The 11,902-nt window shown below is 41.4% G+C and overlaps 1 protein-coding gene across 1 annotated transcript; it reads right to left on the minus strand.

Annotated features, from left to right (window-relative positions):
- Positions 1-216: 216 nt before the first annotated feature.
- Positions 217-10,818, minus strand: LOC134405554 (vomeronasal type-2 receptor 26-like). The gene is made up of 6 exons (XM_063136798.1): positions 10,523-10,818; positions 10,005-10,198; positions 7,319-7,497; positions 6,393-6,620; positions 2,449-2,575; positions 217-1,115 (listed from the first exon to the last, which is right to left on the minus strand). The coding sequence occupies exons 1-6, from the start codon at positions 10,816-10,818 to the stop codon at positions 217-219; spliced, it is 1,923 nt and encodes a 640-aa protein (XP_062992868.1).
- Between the last annotated feature and the right edge of the window lie 1,084 nt (positions 10,819-11,902).

Raw genomic sequence — 11,902 nt, forward strand, 5'->3', positions numbered from 1 at the left:
TAGATGGACCCTTGGTCTGATCCAGCGGGGCTCCTCTTATGTTCTTCTACATGTGGTTTCCCTCAATCAGTATGAAATTGGTTTGATTTTTCAAATGAAGGTTTCCAAATAGGCAGGTTAGTTGAATTTTCAGTATTATATATATAAGTTACAGGTTGAGAAGAAATGTTGCAAAAATATCTCTAGAATAAAATGCATAACAAAGAACATAGTCATTTAAATTCTTCTTATTAGTTGGTTCCTGTTGTTCAGCTTTGGTCTCAAAACAAGAATGAAACATTTGGGAGAAAAGATGCAACCGAGGAGTCCAGAGCTGGAGGCTAAGATAGAGAAGATCTCCACAGCAACTATGTATTTTCCCTTGGAGCTCAGATAACCTGGAACAAAAGATAACCAAACACCACAAAATACTACCATGCTGAATGTGATAAATTTGGCTTCATTGAAACTATCCGGCAGCTTCCTGGCAAGGAAAGCTACCATGAAACACAGAATTGAAAGGAAGCCCATATAGCCCAGGGCAGAGTAAAACATAGTCACACATCCTTCATTACACTCCAAAACAATTTCTCCAGTCACTGAGTGCATGTCAACATCTGGGTATGGGGGAGATGTTGACAACCATACAATACAAATGCCTACTTGGAGAAGGGAACAGAAAAGAACAATGGAATTGGCCAGTGTTTTCCCTAACCATTTCCTCATCTTGGATCCTGGTTTGGTGGCCATGAAAGCCAGAACCACTGTAATGGTTTTTGCCAGCACACAAGAAACAGCCACTGAGAAAATTATGCCAAAAGCAGTCTGTCGGAGTAGACATGTCACTTTGTGAGGACGGCCAATAAACAGCAGCGTGCAAAGGAAACAGAGCAGGAGGGAGATGAGGAGAATATAGGTAAGATCCCGGTTGTTGGCTTTTACAATGGGAGTGTTGTGGTGCTTCATAAATGTTCCCAACACCAATAAAGTGGTGATACAAAAGAAAAGAGTGACACCGGCTAAACCCATCCCCAAATGTTCTTGATATGACAAGAAGCTTATGTCCTTGGGGATACAGAAATCCCGAGTGTTGCTTGGATAGTCTTCATCTGAGCATTTCTTGCAATCATCCACATCTGAAAAAGAATGCATGTGGTTTCATATCTGAACATGCATAAACACAACATGCTGTAACTGTTCCTTTCAGAAATAAAGTTTTGCAGAAATTCTCCTGGTGCATTGCCTTAGTTGTGAGATGGCGGAGGAATGCGTTTGAAATGTCATTCCTTTCATTGTACAACTCTCTGGTGGACCACGATCTCCCTATCTGCCCACACTTCAAGTCACTCACAGCAGAGGGGATCATGACTTCACCTCCCATGGGGTATTTACAGATTGGGAAGCATGGACTGCCAGGGAGGCTCTTGAGTACTGGAGTAACATGTAACGGAAAGAAAACACACACACAACACTCTGGGCCACCTTGCAAACTCCAACAGGTAAGCTCAAAAACACCACCAAAAGACATTCTAAAGTGTCCTGAGAATGGAGACATTTAAACAGAACCATTAATCCTTGAAGGCGAATACATCTGGGAGATTTCTCAACAGCACTATTTGAAGGAGTAAAGCAAGACCCCATCTATACAACAACAGGATTACTCCTCATTAAATAAAAACCCAATTTTTTGTTAATTCGAATCAAGGTAAGGAGTGTCACACTGCAGCCGCAACTGTGATTTATTTCCTATTTTTTTTATAGTGCAGTAATAAATGCACACATGCGCATATATGATTCTACGATGCTACAGATTAGAGATGATGTCAGCTATAAATTTTATATGCAGAGCTCCACAGATTCATGTAACAGACAAACTGGGAGTGGGGTGGAAGGAACGAGGCAGCAGAGGTGGATGCCCGTTCCCCCCTCTTTGTTTTAATAAGCTTTCTCAGTGGAGCTCTGCAGAATCAGAGAATTCAAACTAAATATGGCATGAAGTAACGAGGCAGCTGATAGTTGAGAAATTTGGAAATCAGCCAATCATGTTGTCCTACCCTCAAAGCTCCGCCCACATGTCAAATTGTGAGTTAACACCCCCAAAGACACATAACCATAATGCGGTGCAAACTCAAATGTGATCCAAAAGTCACGGTAAATAAATAGCAAATGCAAAATGCACATTATCACATTTTAAACCCGGAGCTATGGCAAATGGACAGCTGTGCCTTGTGTCCTGAAACACAAATATGTGCATTTAGGACAGGGTAAACAAGCCATAGAGACAAGCCCCAAGTTTAGAATAACAGAGGACAAATTATCCTCTCTCTCCCTCCCCCCCACCACACACAAACAGAAAGACAAAAACCAGCAACTTCCTCTCAGTCATTATTTACATATTCTGTATCCATGTTCTTCTGGATTACAAGCCTTCAGGTTTTTTAAAAAACATCTGAACAGTATATTTCTTACCCTCTTGGTCTGAAAACTTCCCATCTGGACATGGGATGCAATCATAGCAGCAAAATGGCTCTCCCTCTTTCACTTTTTTGCTAGATCCAGGATGACAACTCTCACTACATACAGAAAAAGGTTGTTCCTAATCCATAAATGAAAAAGGAGAATTACAACCTTCAAAAGAATGATCTTGGAATCCTTAATATTCCAGGGCCTTTCCGCATTTCCCCCCTATAATGTGTGAACAGGCATAGTAGAGAGCACTTGATATAGGACAGGCTATTGCTAATTTTCTTTCTTATAGAGAGCCATTGTGGCCCGATGTTAACTGTGAGACAGATGAATCACATAACACTACTAGACGTCACACTGTCTGAGATTTAACAATGATAAATTCGGCAGCAACTTCAGAATTTGGTGTTGTTTCTATTCTTCTTTAGAAAACTGTTATATGTGGGATTGGATTATTCAAAATACAGCAATACTGTATTCCTCTTTTATTTTGCATGGAATGATAGGGCCGAGGATTAGCTAGGGAAATAATAAACTGGGATGCTTTGAAAAAGCTCATTTACTCCAATGCAAAAACTTATTTTGTTGCTGTTGTGTTTTCACAGCCAAATTATATTCCTGGATACCAATGCCAAAGATGAAGGAGGGAATTCATGGTTTGAGCCAGTAGACCCCACGTTCTGGAGTTGCTGTCCAATGATTTGAGGTCACTCACCTAAGATAATCTGGGTTGAAAAGATCATTGTATTTGAGTTTCAACAATTTTATTATTTTCTACAGAGAGCAAAGCACAGGGAAGAGGGGGAGAAGGAGGAAAAAAACATTACAAAACATCACATACTTGACTAGTAATATAATACACTACCCTTTAGCCAGACCAGTGTTATGTACAAAACACAGATCATATATAGAATCCATAAACAAATAGATAATTATTTTGCAACTTTTGTATATACTCTATCAAAGACTTCCAGTCTAGAATAAATGAAGATGTTGATTTTTCTCTCACTAATGTTGTACGTTTCACCATCTCTGCCAACTGCAAAACCTTGAGCAGCCATTCCTCCGTTGATGGTATTTGTGTCTTTTTCCAGTATTGCACGTATAGTAGTCTGGCAGCTGTTGTCGTATACAGAAACAACAGTCCTCCTTTTTTCTTTAAGTTGATCATCTATAGGTCCCAACAAAAATGCTTCTGGTTTCATTTGTATATTTATCTTTTAAAAAAATTGCATTGGTAAGTGAATCTGAGTCCAGAAAGATTTTGCTTTTTTATATGACCACCACATATGGTAAAAGGTTCCTTCTTGTTATTCACATTTCCAACAGTCTCCCAGACAAACCCTGTACATTTTTGCTAGTTTTGAAGGAGACATATACCATCTATACAGCATCTTATAAAAATTCTCCTTAAGTCTGGTACTTAACGTATATTTTAAACCTTTTCACACATATTATTCCATAGTTCCATTGGTACCTTATACCCAAAGTTTTGATCCCATTTTATCATACATTCCTTTATTTGTTCATTCTCTGTCTCAAGCTTTAACAATAGCTTATAATTATATTGACCTTATTTACTATGTATGACTGCTTTTATGTCTGTCAAAATTCACCTGAGATAATCTGAGTTGAAAAGACAACTGTATTGACTTTCTTCATTAATTTATATGACCTCATTTATCATCGTTCAATCTCAGACAGCATTAGAGCAATTCTTGTGAACTTCATAATTACACTTTGATTTACACTAGCACTATTAATCTTGTATGCGACTATATTATAATTTCTGCAGTCTTTTGTCGTGTCTTGAGATTTCTGTTGAGGGTTTTGTGTTGAGGGTTTCTGGTGAGGGTTTCCCTCCCCTTGTCTTACTTAGGGCCTTGCTAGATCTACCAGATAATCCGGTGAGGAGTCAGGGTGAGGCCGTGCTGCAACTAGCGCATGCCGTTGCCCCTAGCTAGACGTAAACACACGACAGGGTAAGGGAAATCCCCGTCATGTGCTCCAGTATTTTGCAGGTTAAAGTGCCATGTGTGCAGGAGTGCACCAATGGAAAAGGTAAGTTTTTTTAAAAATAATAATAATAAAGGGTTCCCCACTCACCCTGATTTCCCCCCCACACACAATGTCTGATGCCCTCCATGCCCACTCGCTCGCCGGTCCTCCCCCCGTCCGCCATGCCTGTCCCCATCCACCATGCCTGTCCCCCGTCCCCATTCTTCTTCCCCTGCCATCTGCCATGCCTGTCCCCACTTGCAGGTCCTCCCCCCATCCGCCATGCCTGTCCCCATCCATCATGCTTGTCCCCGCCTGCCATGCCTGTCCCCCGTCGCCGTTATTCTTCCCCCCGTCTGCAATGCCGGTCCCTGCTTGCCTGTCCTCCCCCTGTCCGCCATGCCTGTCCCCATCCGCCATGCCTGTCCCCCGTCCCCACTCGCCATGCCCTATCCCTGTCCGCCTTGCCTGTCCCCATTCTTCTTCCCTCCCATCTCTCCTGTTGGGTCCGTTCTTTCCCCTGGGCCCCATCTTCCCCCCCCCCCCGTGATTCCCCCCCCCAAGCCCGATGGGCACAGCACTCCTATGGAATGCTGTGCCCAGTGCGTGGGTTCTCTCGGCTACTCGCGAGTAAGCGAGCAGCTGGGAAAAGCCATGGACCCTGCGAGACCTTCCACAGCAACGGCCTCAGCCAGGGGCTGCGGAAAAGCCGGGCCATAACCGCATCCGCTTATCCCGGGTCAAGGGAGGACATAGCCCAGCCTAACCCCAGGATCCCTTGTGCGTCATCTGGATGCACAGCAGGGAGACCAGGCCTCACACCGCACTAACGCCTCGTCTAGCAACGGCCTTAGTTTATTATTATTATTATTATTATTATTATTTATTTATATAGCACCATCAATGTACATGGTGCTGTACAGAGTAAAACAGTAAATAGCAAGACCCTGCCGCATAGGCTTACAATCTAATAAAATCATAGTAAAACAATAAGGAGGGGAAGAGAATGCCAACAGGTACAGGGAAGGGTAAGCAGGCACCTCCCATTGGGCCTTTTCAGTTCAGGAATTGCAGGCAGCCTGGGAGACTAGAGCAATGGAGAGATGTGTAACAGAAAAAAAAATACACACAGTATCCTTCAGGTGCTGAACCCTGAAGAATAACTAGAGCTGATCCAAAATTTCTCAGAATACATGTTTCTCCGAAAAGTTCTGAGATATTTCTTTTCTTAACCCCTAGAAATAAAAGGACATTTTGCAGAATTTTCTCCAAAAAAATTATTTAATAATAATAATAATAATAATAATAATAATAATAATAATAATGGCTGCATTGCCTTCCCCATCCCCTGCCATGCCCTGGAATGATGCTAGGTATATGGGGTATTGTGGAAGATGCAAAATGGGGGCCAGGCTGCCAACATAGTTGATGCTGTTGCCACTTCCTGTGGCAGTGTAAAAACAACAACACCCCACATAATAACCGTAGCAACAACCCCCAAAGCCCTTAGGTTGTTCTACCACCCTTCCTGACGCCTAGCTATGAGAAATTGTTGGAGAATTTCTCCTCCCCCTGGAGAAATTTGGTGAAATTGCCTACTAATAGGATGGAGAATTTTGAGAGGCCACTTGCGCACCGCTCTACTCCTTCTTCAATTTCATGCTTGGAAACCGGCGTAATGGCAGTTAAATCTACAATTGTCACTAGAATAGTTAATTATTGGCTCAAGATTTTCCCCCCTCTGCATTAACCATACTACCTAAACTGTGTCTTTTAAAGAAAATGAAAATACATTATCTATTCATCTTAATCCAACCAAACTCATTCTACATAGTTGCATACAGAGAGGTAATCTAAAACTAAATGTCTTCAGAAATTGTTGTAAATTCCTGAAGAGAGCTTTGTCTGTTAGGCAGTATAAATAGTGTAAAAAAGAAAGAACATCCTACTTGGTTAAACCATTGGTGCCATGTTATGGCATCTTCATTGATGCTGAATATTTGGCTTGGGACGCTCTGCGGAGACACACGTCCAACTTGTATGAAATTAAAGGAGTTGTTTGAGGAAACAATCCAGTTGATTACATCAAATCCAGCAACTAACTTCCCATTCTGGTCAAAGGAAACCTCATCTCCTGCATTGTTGTTAAATGACACACCTTTCAGAAAGTGATGGAGCTAGATTGAAAAGGCAAAGGCAAAGGTTTCAAAAATACTGCTGTTAGGAGGGAAAGTATGTTAGGCATAGGGTTTTTGAGTGGCAGAAAATTGTCTTGCTCTTACATAAATATAACAGGATGGGATACTTGGGCAATATTTATTTATTATTATTAGTTATTCATTTAAAGCATTTTTATAGCGCTGCCTCACCATTTCTGGCATCGAGGTGCTTTACAATAACATATAAAACAATTCCATTAAAACCCTCAACCCACATTAAAACAATTCCATAAAAACCCTCACCAATAGCTAGACCAAAGGTTATCCCTGGATCGTCTAGGGGTCAAACATGTTCATCTAAGTGACACACAGGGGATCTAGTGCTCAGGTAGGGGTGAACCCTGAATGATCCCAGGATAAGCCTTAGGACTAGCTGTGGCCTTGATTAATCAGGAAAAGTTCAACAGTGTTGACAGTTCATATTGAAAGTTCAAAGACAACATAGAGGAAAGCAAGAAGGCTGTCTTCCTGGTTTCGACATGTGCAAAGAAAGGAAGATGGAACATATCAGGAAAAGGTGTTGGGTGGACAATTTCCTACACAGATCATAACTTCTTGTAATGCCCAATGTGTGATTTGTTGCCCCATGAAAATATTTAGCCTATTACCTCCAACCACAATGGTTGATTCTGGAGCTTCGATCTCCCTCCATGTACCATCTCTGTGTTTTTGAGTCTAGATGAGGATAAGGCATTTAGAGCATAGGCCAAGGCATAGACGGCATTGTAGATGCTGTAGCTGTGTCCTTTCATGCTCATTTCAAAAAATGGTGCTGGGAGATTTTCCAGCTTCTCCTCTCCAGTGCAAATATCCCCGTTCTCCACATTGCCCAGAACTGTATTTGGGAACACACAGCCAAAGGCCTGTTTCCAGAAGTCCTTGATAAAACCATCTCCTTTTGTGCTAAAATGGTTTCTGTTCTCAAGAAAAGACTTGAATCCTGGTGGGTCATTGGAGTGAAGTGTGAAAGCTAGAGCACCATGTAATAGTCCTGCGTCCCAATCCCTTTGATACAAAAATGAAACAAGTTCCATCTGGGCTGTGATTATCAACACTTTGCCTTTTGGTTTATTTACCACTTCCGCTAGTCTTGATAGATATGGAAACCATCTCAGAAACACGATGGAATAAGAGTCTCCGTACACTACCAGTGCATTTGCATTGCTACCCATGATTTGATCATATATTTTTATACCCTCTTGTAGCATCTCTTGAAATTTATCATCAAAACTGTATTTGGGGATTCTTCCTATGAAGGCAAAACAGACACCATTCTGGGAAAACTCAGAAAACACACTTTGCATAAATCTTTCTCCATTGTCATCATTCATAATAAGGACCCCAATCCACATCCACCTAAAATGAAGAAGTAAAGAGAGAATCCCCTTGTATTGAAGGGCTTCCTGGGGGACCATCTGGTAGAATGGAAGTCCTGGAGTTTTATGGTTCATTATTGGAGAGGTGCCATATATGAGCTAAAAAGAGATGGATGAAGAAAGAAATAATGTGTTTGTAGCAATTCTTACAGAAATCATGTGAAATAAGTGAATGTTATTGTTCCCCTGCTACAGTTCCAGAGGAGGCACTAAGAGGGCACCTAAATGGGTTGATCTCTAAGGGAAGAACTTCAAGGGAAGGAGGAAGATCCATTGCAGTTTTAATCTGCTCTGACTCCCATGTCATTCCACATACTGCTTTTGCCATGTGGGAAGAGTTTGTCTTACCAGACTATATTGCTCTAATCTTTTCTCCCTCTCTCCAACCTTCACACACAAAGAAGCAATGTCTCATACACAAAACCTGTAAGGGATTTTTCTCCCCTAGTCATATTTTTAAAAGACTATATGTTGAAAAGTAATTTCTATGAGAGATCTATAACTGGAGATTGAAAGCACCATTTGTATTTATTGCATATTGGAATTTGCATTGATTCATTCATTTTTTTTAATTAAATAAGCAAAAAGTAAATAAAATAACTTTCAGTTTGACATGTTGCCTTAAGCACTTTCCAAGTTCACCCAAGCGCTAGAACTGCCCGGAAATTACTGCTGTTTTGAGCCAAGCCCTTGATAGATACAATCTGCATAATGTGTGGTATCTTATGCAGTGCTTACTGCCAGCTTCACCACTGACTTGAAGCTGAATGACTCTCAGTGTTGGACTAAAGTCCCAGATTTGTCCTTTGCTGGGATAGATACTCTGGGCTCATCTGTACGAAGCAGGATATTCCACTATGAAAGCAGAATGAACGTAGTATATAAAACGCAGGAGCTATGCTACTGCTTTATAGCTGTATTGAAGTGTACTGCAGGATCTACACTACTCCTTTATAACGGTTCTGAAGTTCACTGTCAATTGTTGGGGCCATGACACATCTACAACAAGAAGGATATCACACTATGAAAGTGGTATGAAAGTGGTATGTGTCAATGGGCCCCAACAGTTTGCAGTGCACTTCAATACTGCTATAAAGCAGTAGTGTGGCTCCTGCATTTTATATACTGCTTTCATACTTCTTTCATAGTGGAATATCTTGCTTGGTGTAGATGAGCCAATAGTTAAAATATGCACTGTGCAAAGAAATACTTCCTTTTATCTCTCATAAATTTCCCACAAATAATCTTCATTTAATGATTCCAGGTTCTGGTATTATTAGAGAGGGAGAAAAGTGTCTCACTATCCACACACTCTCTGCATAATTTTATACACCTCTATCATATCTCCCCTTACTTGTTTTCTCTCTAAGCTAAACAGTTGTCCCAGGCATTGTAACCTTTCCTAATAGTGGAGCTGGGGTAGCACCTTGCTCGTTTTAGTTGCCCTTTTCTGCATCTTTTCAATGTCTACAACATCCTCTTTTTTCTTTTTCTTTTTCTTTCCTTTTTTTTTTTTTTACTTTAAAGGTGGTAACCAGAACTCTATGCAGTATTCCAAGGGTGGTCACCCAATAGATTTGCACAAGGGCACTCTGATATTGGCTGTTTTGCTTCCGAGGCATTTGTTAATCGTGTCTAACTTGGAATTTGCCCCTTACACAGCAGCCACACACTCAGTTGATACTTTCATCAATCTGTCCACCAAAAACCCTGTCCCAAACTTCATCTCCCAAAACAGAGATTGAGAAATGTAGCATGTTGGATTTTTGGATCAGCCTTAAAAATCCCATACTGTGGACATGCTTGAGCGCACGCGCACATGCACACATACACACACACACACACACACACACACACAGGAGTCCTACCTGTGGAATCTTATAGATATCCAAGATAGTTGCCACATGAATGGAAACTTGGGAGTCCAATCCCCCTATTACAGCTATGAGGCTATGTTGGATGTTACATATGTAGTTGGGGATCAATCTCTCAAGTGCTGATATAAGTAGCATTGTGGCATGATAGGTCTTCCTTGCATTGTCATAGCTGTCATAGATGTGGAAGCCCAAGGTGAGATTGGGTAAGATCTGTGGGTTTTCATTGATTTCCTTCACTGCAAATTCCAGGGCCAGGATGAGCAGGTAAGCCTTAGACACAACACTAGAAAGACAAATGTTTCTTGTATCAGTAGTATATTTCACACTTGTTAGAATTATTGCCACCATGTTCCATGTCATTTTCATAATTCTATAGTATGTACATATTATAATCTTTAATTGTTTTGTAGAATAAAACAGGCTTAAAATTAAATGTATCACACACGGCTCTTTTTCTCTCTCGCTTGCAGAGAAAAGATTGTTCTGTTTTTCAGCATTCCCTTAATTATACTAATGAGCCACATTTTTTTAAGGCTGCAACTCTAGCACTGTCCATTCTCATGACAGAAATGCATGGAAATAAAAACAAACAAAAAGTAGTCCTTACATAAAATCTTCAAGCAATACTGGAGGGGGGTCTTCAGTGAAGTCGATTGGACTGGAGATGAAGCCACCATGAGAAACGATGCCACCAATGATGAGGTCTCCTGGTTGATGATAGGTGTGCGGTGGATGGTGTGGATTATACACACTGCATTTCACAATGTGAACTGTGCTTAACTGGGAAGGAAACAGTACCACCAGCAAGATCTCTGAAACCATCATCCTCAGTAAAATGATATTTTTAAGTCTAATCAAAGATCTTGTTGGTTTCTTGTACTTCTCTGTCACTGGAGTCACCATTCTTAAAACCCCCGTTGATTTCAGTAGTATTGTCTCCTGGACTTGGGCCGTAGCTAGACCTAAGGTTTATCCCACGATCATTCCGGGTTCATCCCTGCCTGAGTGCTGGATGCCCTGTGTGGCACTTAAATTAACAGGTTTGAACCCTGGGATAAACCTGAGGTCTATCTATGGCTGTGAATATCCAAAATGCGAAAATGAGATCTATGCCTGTTACAACTCCCTCTCCCAAGCAGTAAATAAAACTCTCTCTCTTTCTATACACACACACACACACACACACACACACACACACACACTCCTTCTGTCTCCACTATTAGTTTTTCCATGAGGATTTTGAGTAGCAGAAGAATTAATTGCTATCTAATTATTGAAGTTGGGGTCCCCAATGGAATTGTTAAAGAAAACTTGTTTGCCACATTTTAGGAAAGTTTTGTTGTTGTTGTTCCACTCACTTAGGTACGAGGAATAAGTAGGCTTGGAATTAGGGGTGTGCACGGACCCCCCACTCCGCTTCTCTTCCAGATCCGTGATTTGCACGGACTCGCCCCCGCTCCGCCTATGTCCGCTCCGCTCCGCTGCGGAGCTCCGGATCCGGATCGGAGCTCCGTTTCGCCCCCATAGGCTTGCATTGAGCTTAAAAAGTATACAACTTTTTTTCTGTTAAAGTTAAATACCTCAAGTTTGGCACCATGACACCTCATGGATGTATACACATGCACGCCAAGACTCAAGGCAATCCCATCATCCCCTGATTTTTGGGGAATTTATGAAAATCGGGCACCTCATTCACACCCCTTTCGATAGCTCTGTCAATTTGCAGGTTAAAAATCTCAAACTTGCCACCATGTTAGCTTATCCAGGGATGCACATGCATGCCAAGACTCAAGGCAGTCTCATCATCCCCTGATTTTTGGGGAATTTATGAAAATCGGGCACCCCATTCACACCCCTTTCAATAGCTCTGTGAATTTGCAAGTTAAAAATCTCAAACTCACCACCATGTTAGCTTATCCAGGGATACAAACGCCTGCTAAGACTCAAGGCAGTCCCATCATCCCCTGATTTTTGGGGAATTTATGAA

Source organism: Elgaria multicarinata, chromosome 11 (assembly GCF_023053635.1).
Source record: "Elgaria multicarinata webbii isolate HBS135686 ecotype San Diego chromosome 11, rElgMul1.1.pri, whole genome shotgun sequence".
NCBI lineage: Eukaryota > Metazoa > Chordata > Lepidosauria > Squamata > Anguidae > Elgaria > Elgaria multicarinata.

What these genes read in the sequence shown, in the direction of transcription:
- LOC134405554 (XM_063136798.1), bottom strand. Translation starts at nt 10,818, where the DNA reads ATGGTGACTCCAGTGACAGAGAAGTACAAGAAACCAACAAGATCTTTG. An exon ending in GGCACCAATGGTTTAACCAA is followed by an intron (nt 2,576 to 6,392) that starts GTAGGATGTTCT and finishes TTTATGGATTAG; the next exon opens with GAACAACCTTTTTCTGTATG. An exon ending in GAAGTTTTCAGACCAAGAGG is followed by an intron (nt 1,116 to 2,448) that starts GTAAGAAATATA and finishes ATTCTTTTTCAG; the next exon opens with ATGTGGATGATTGCAAGAAA.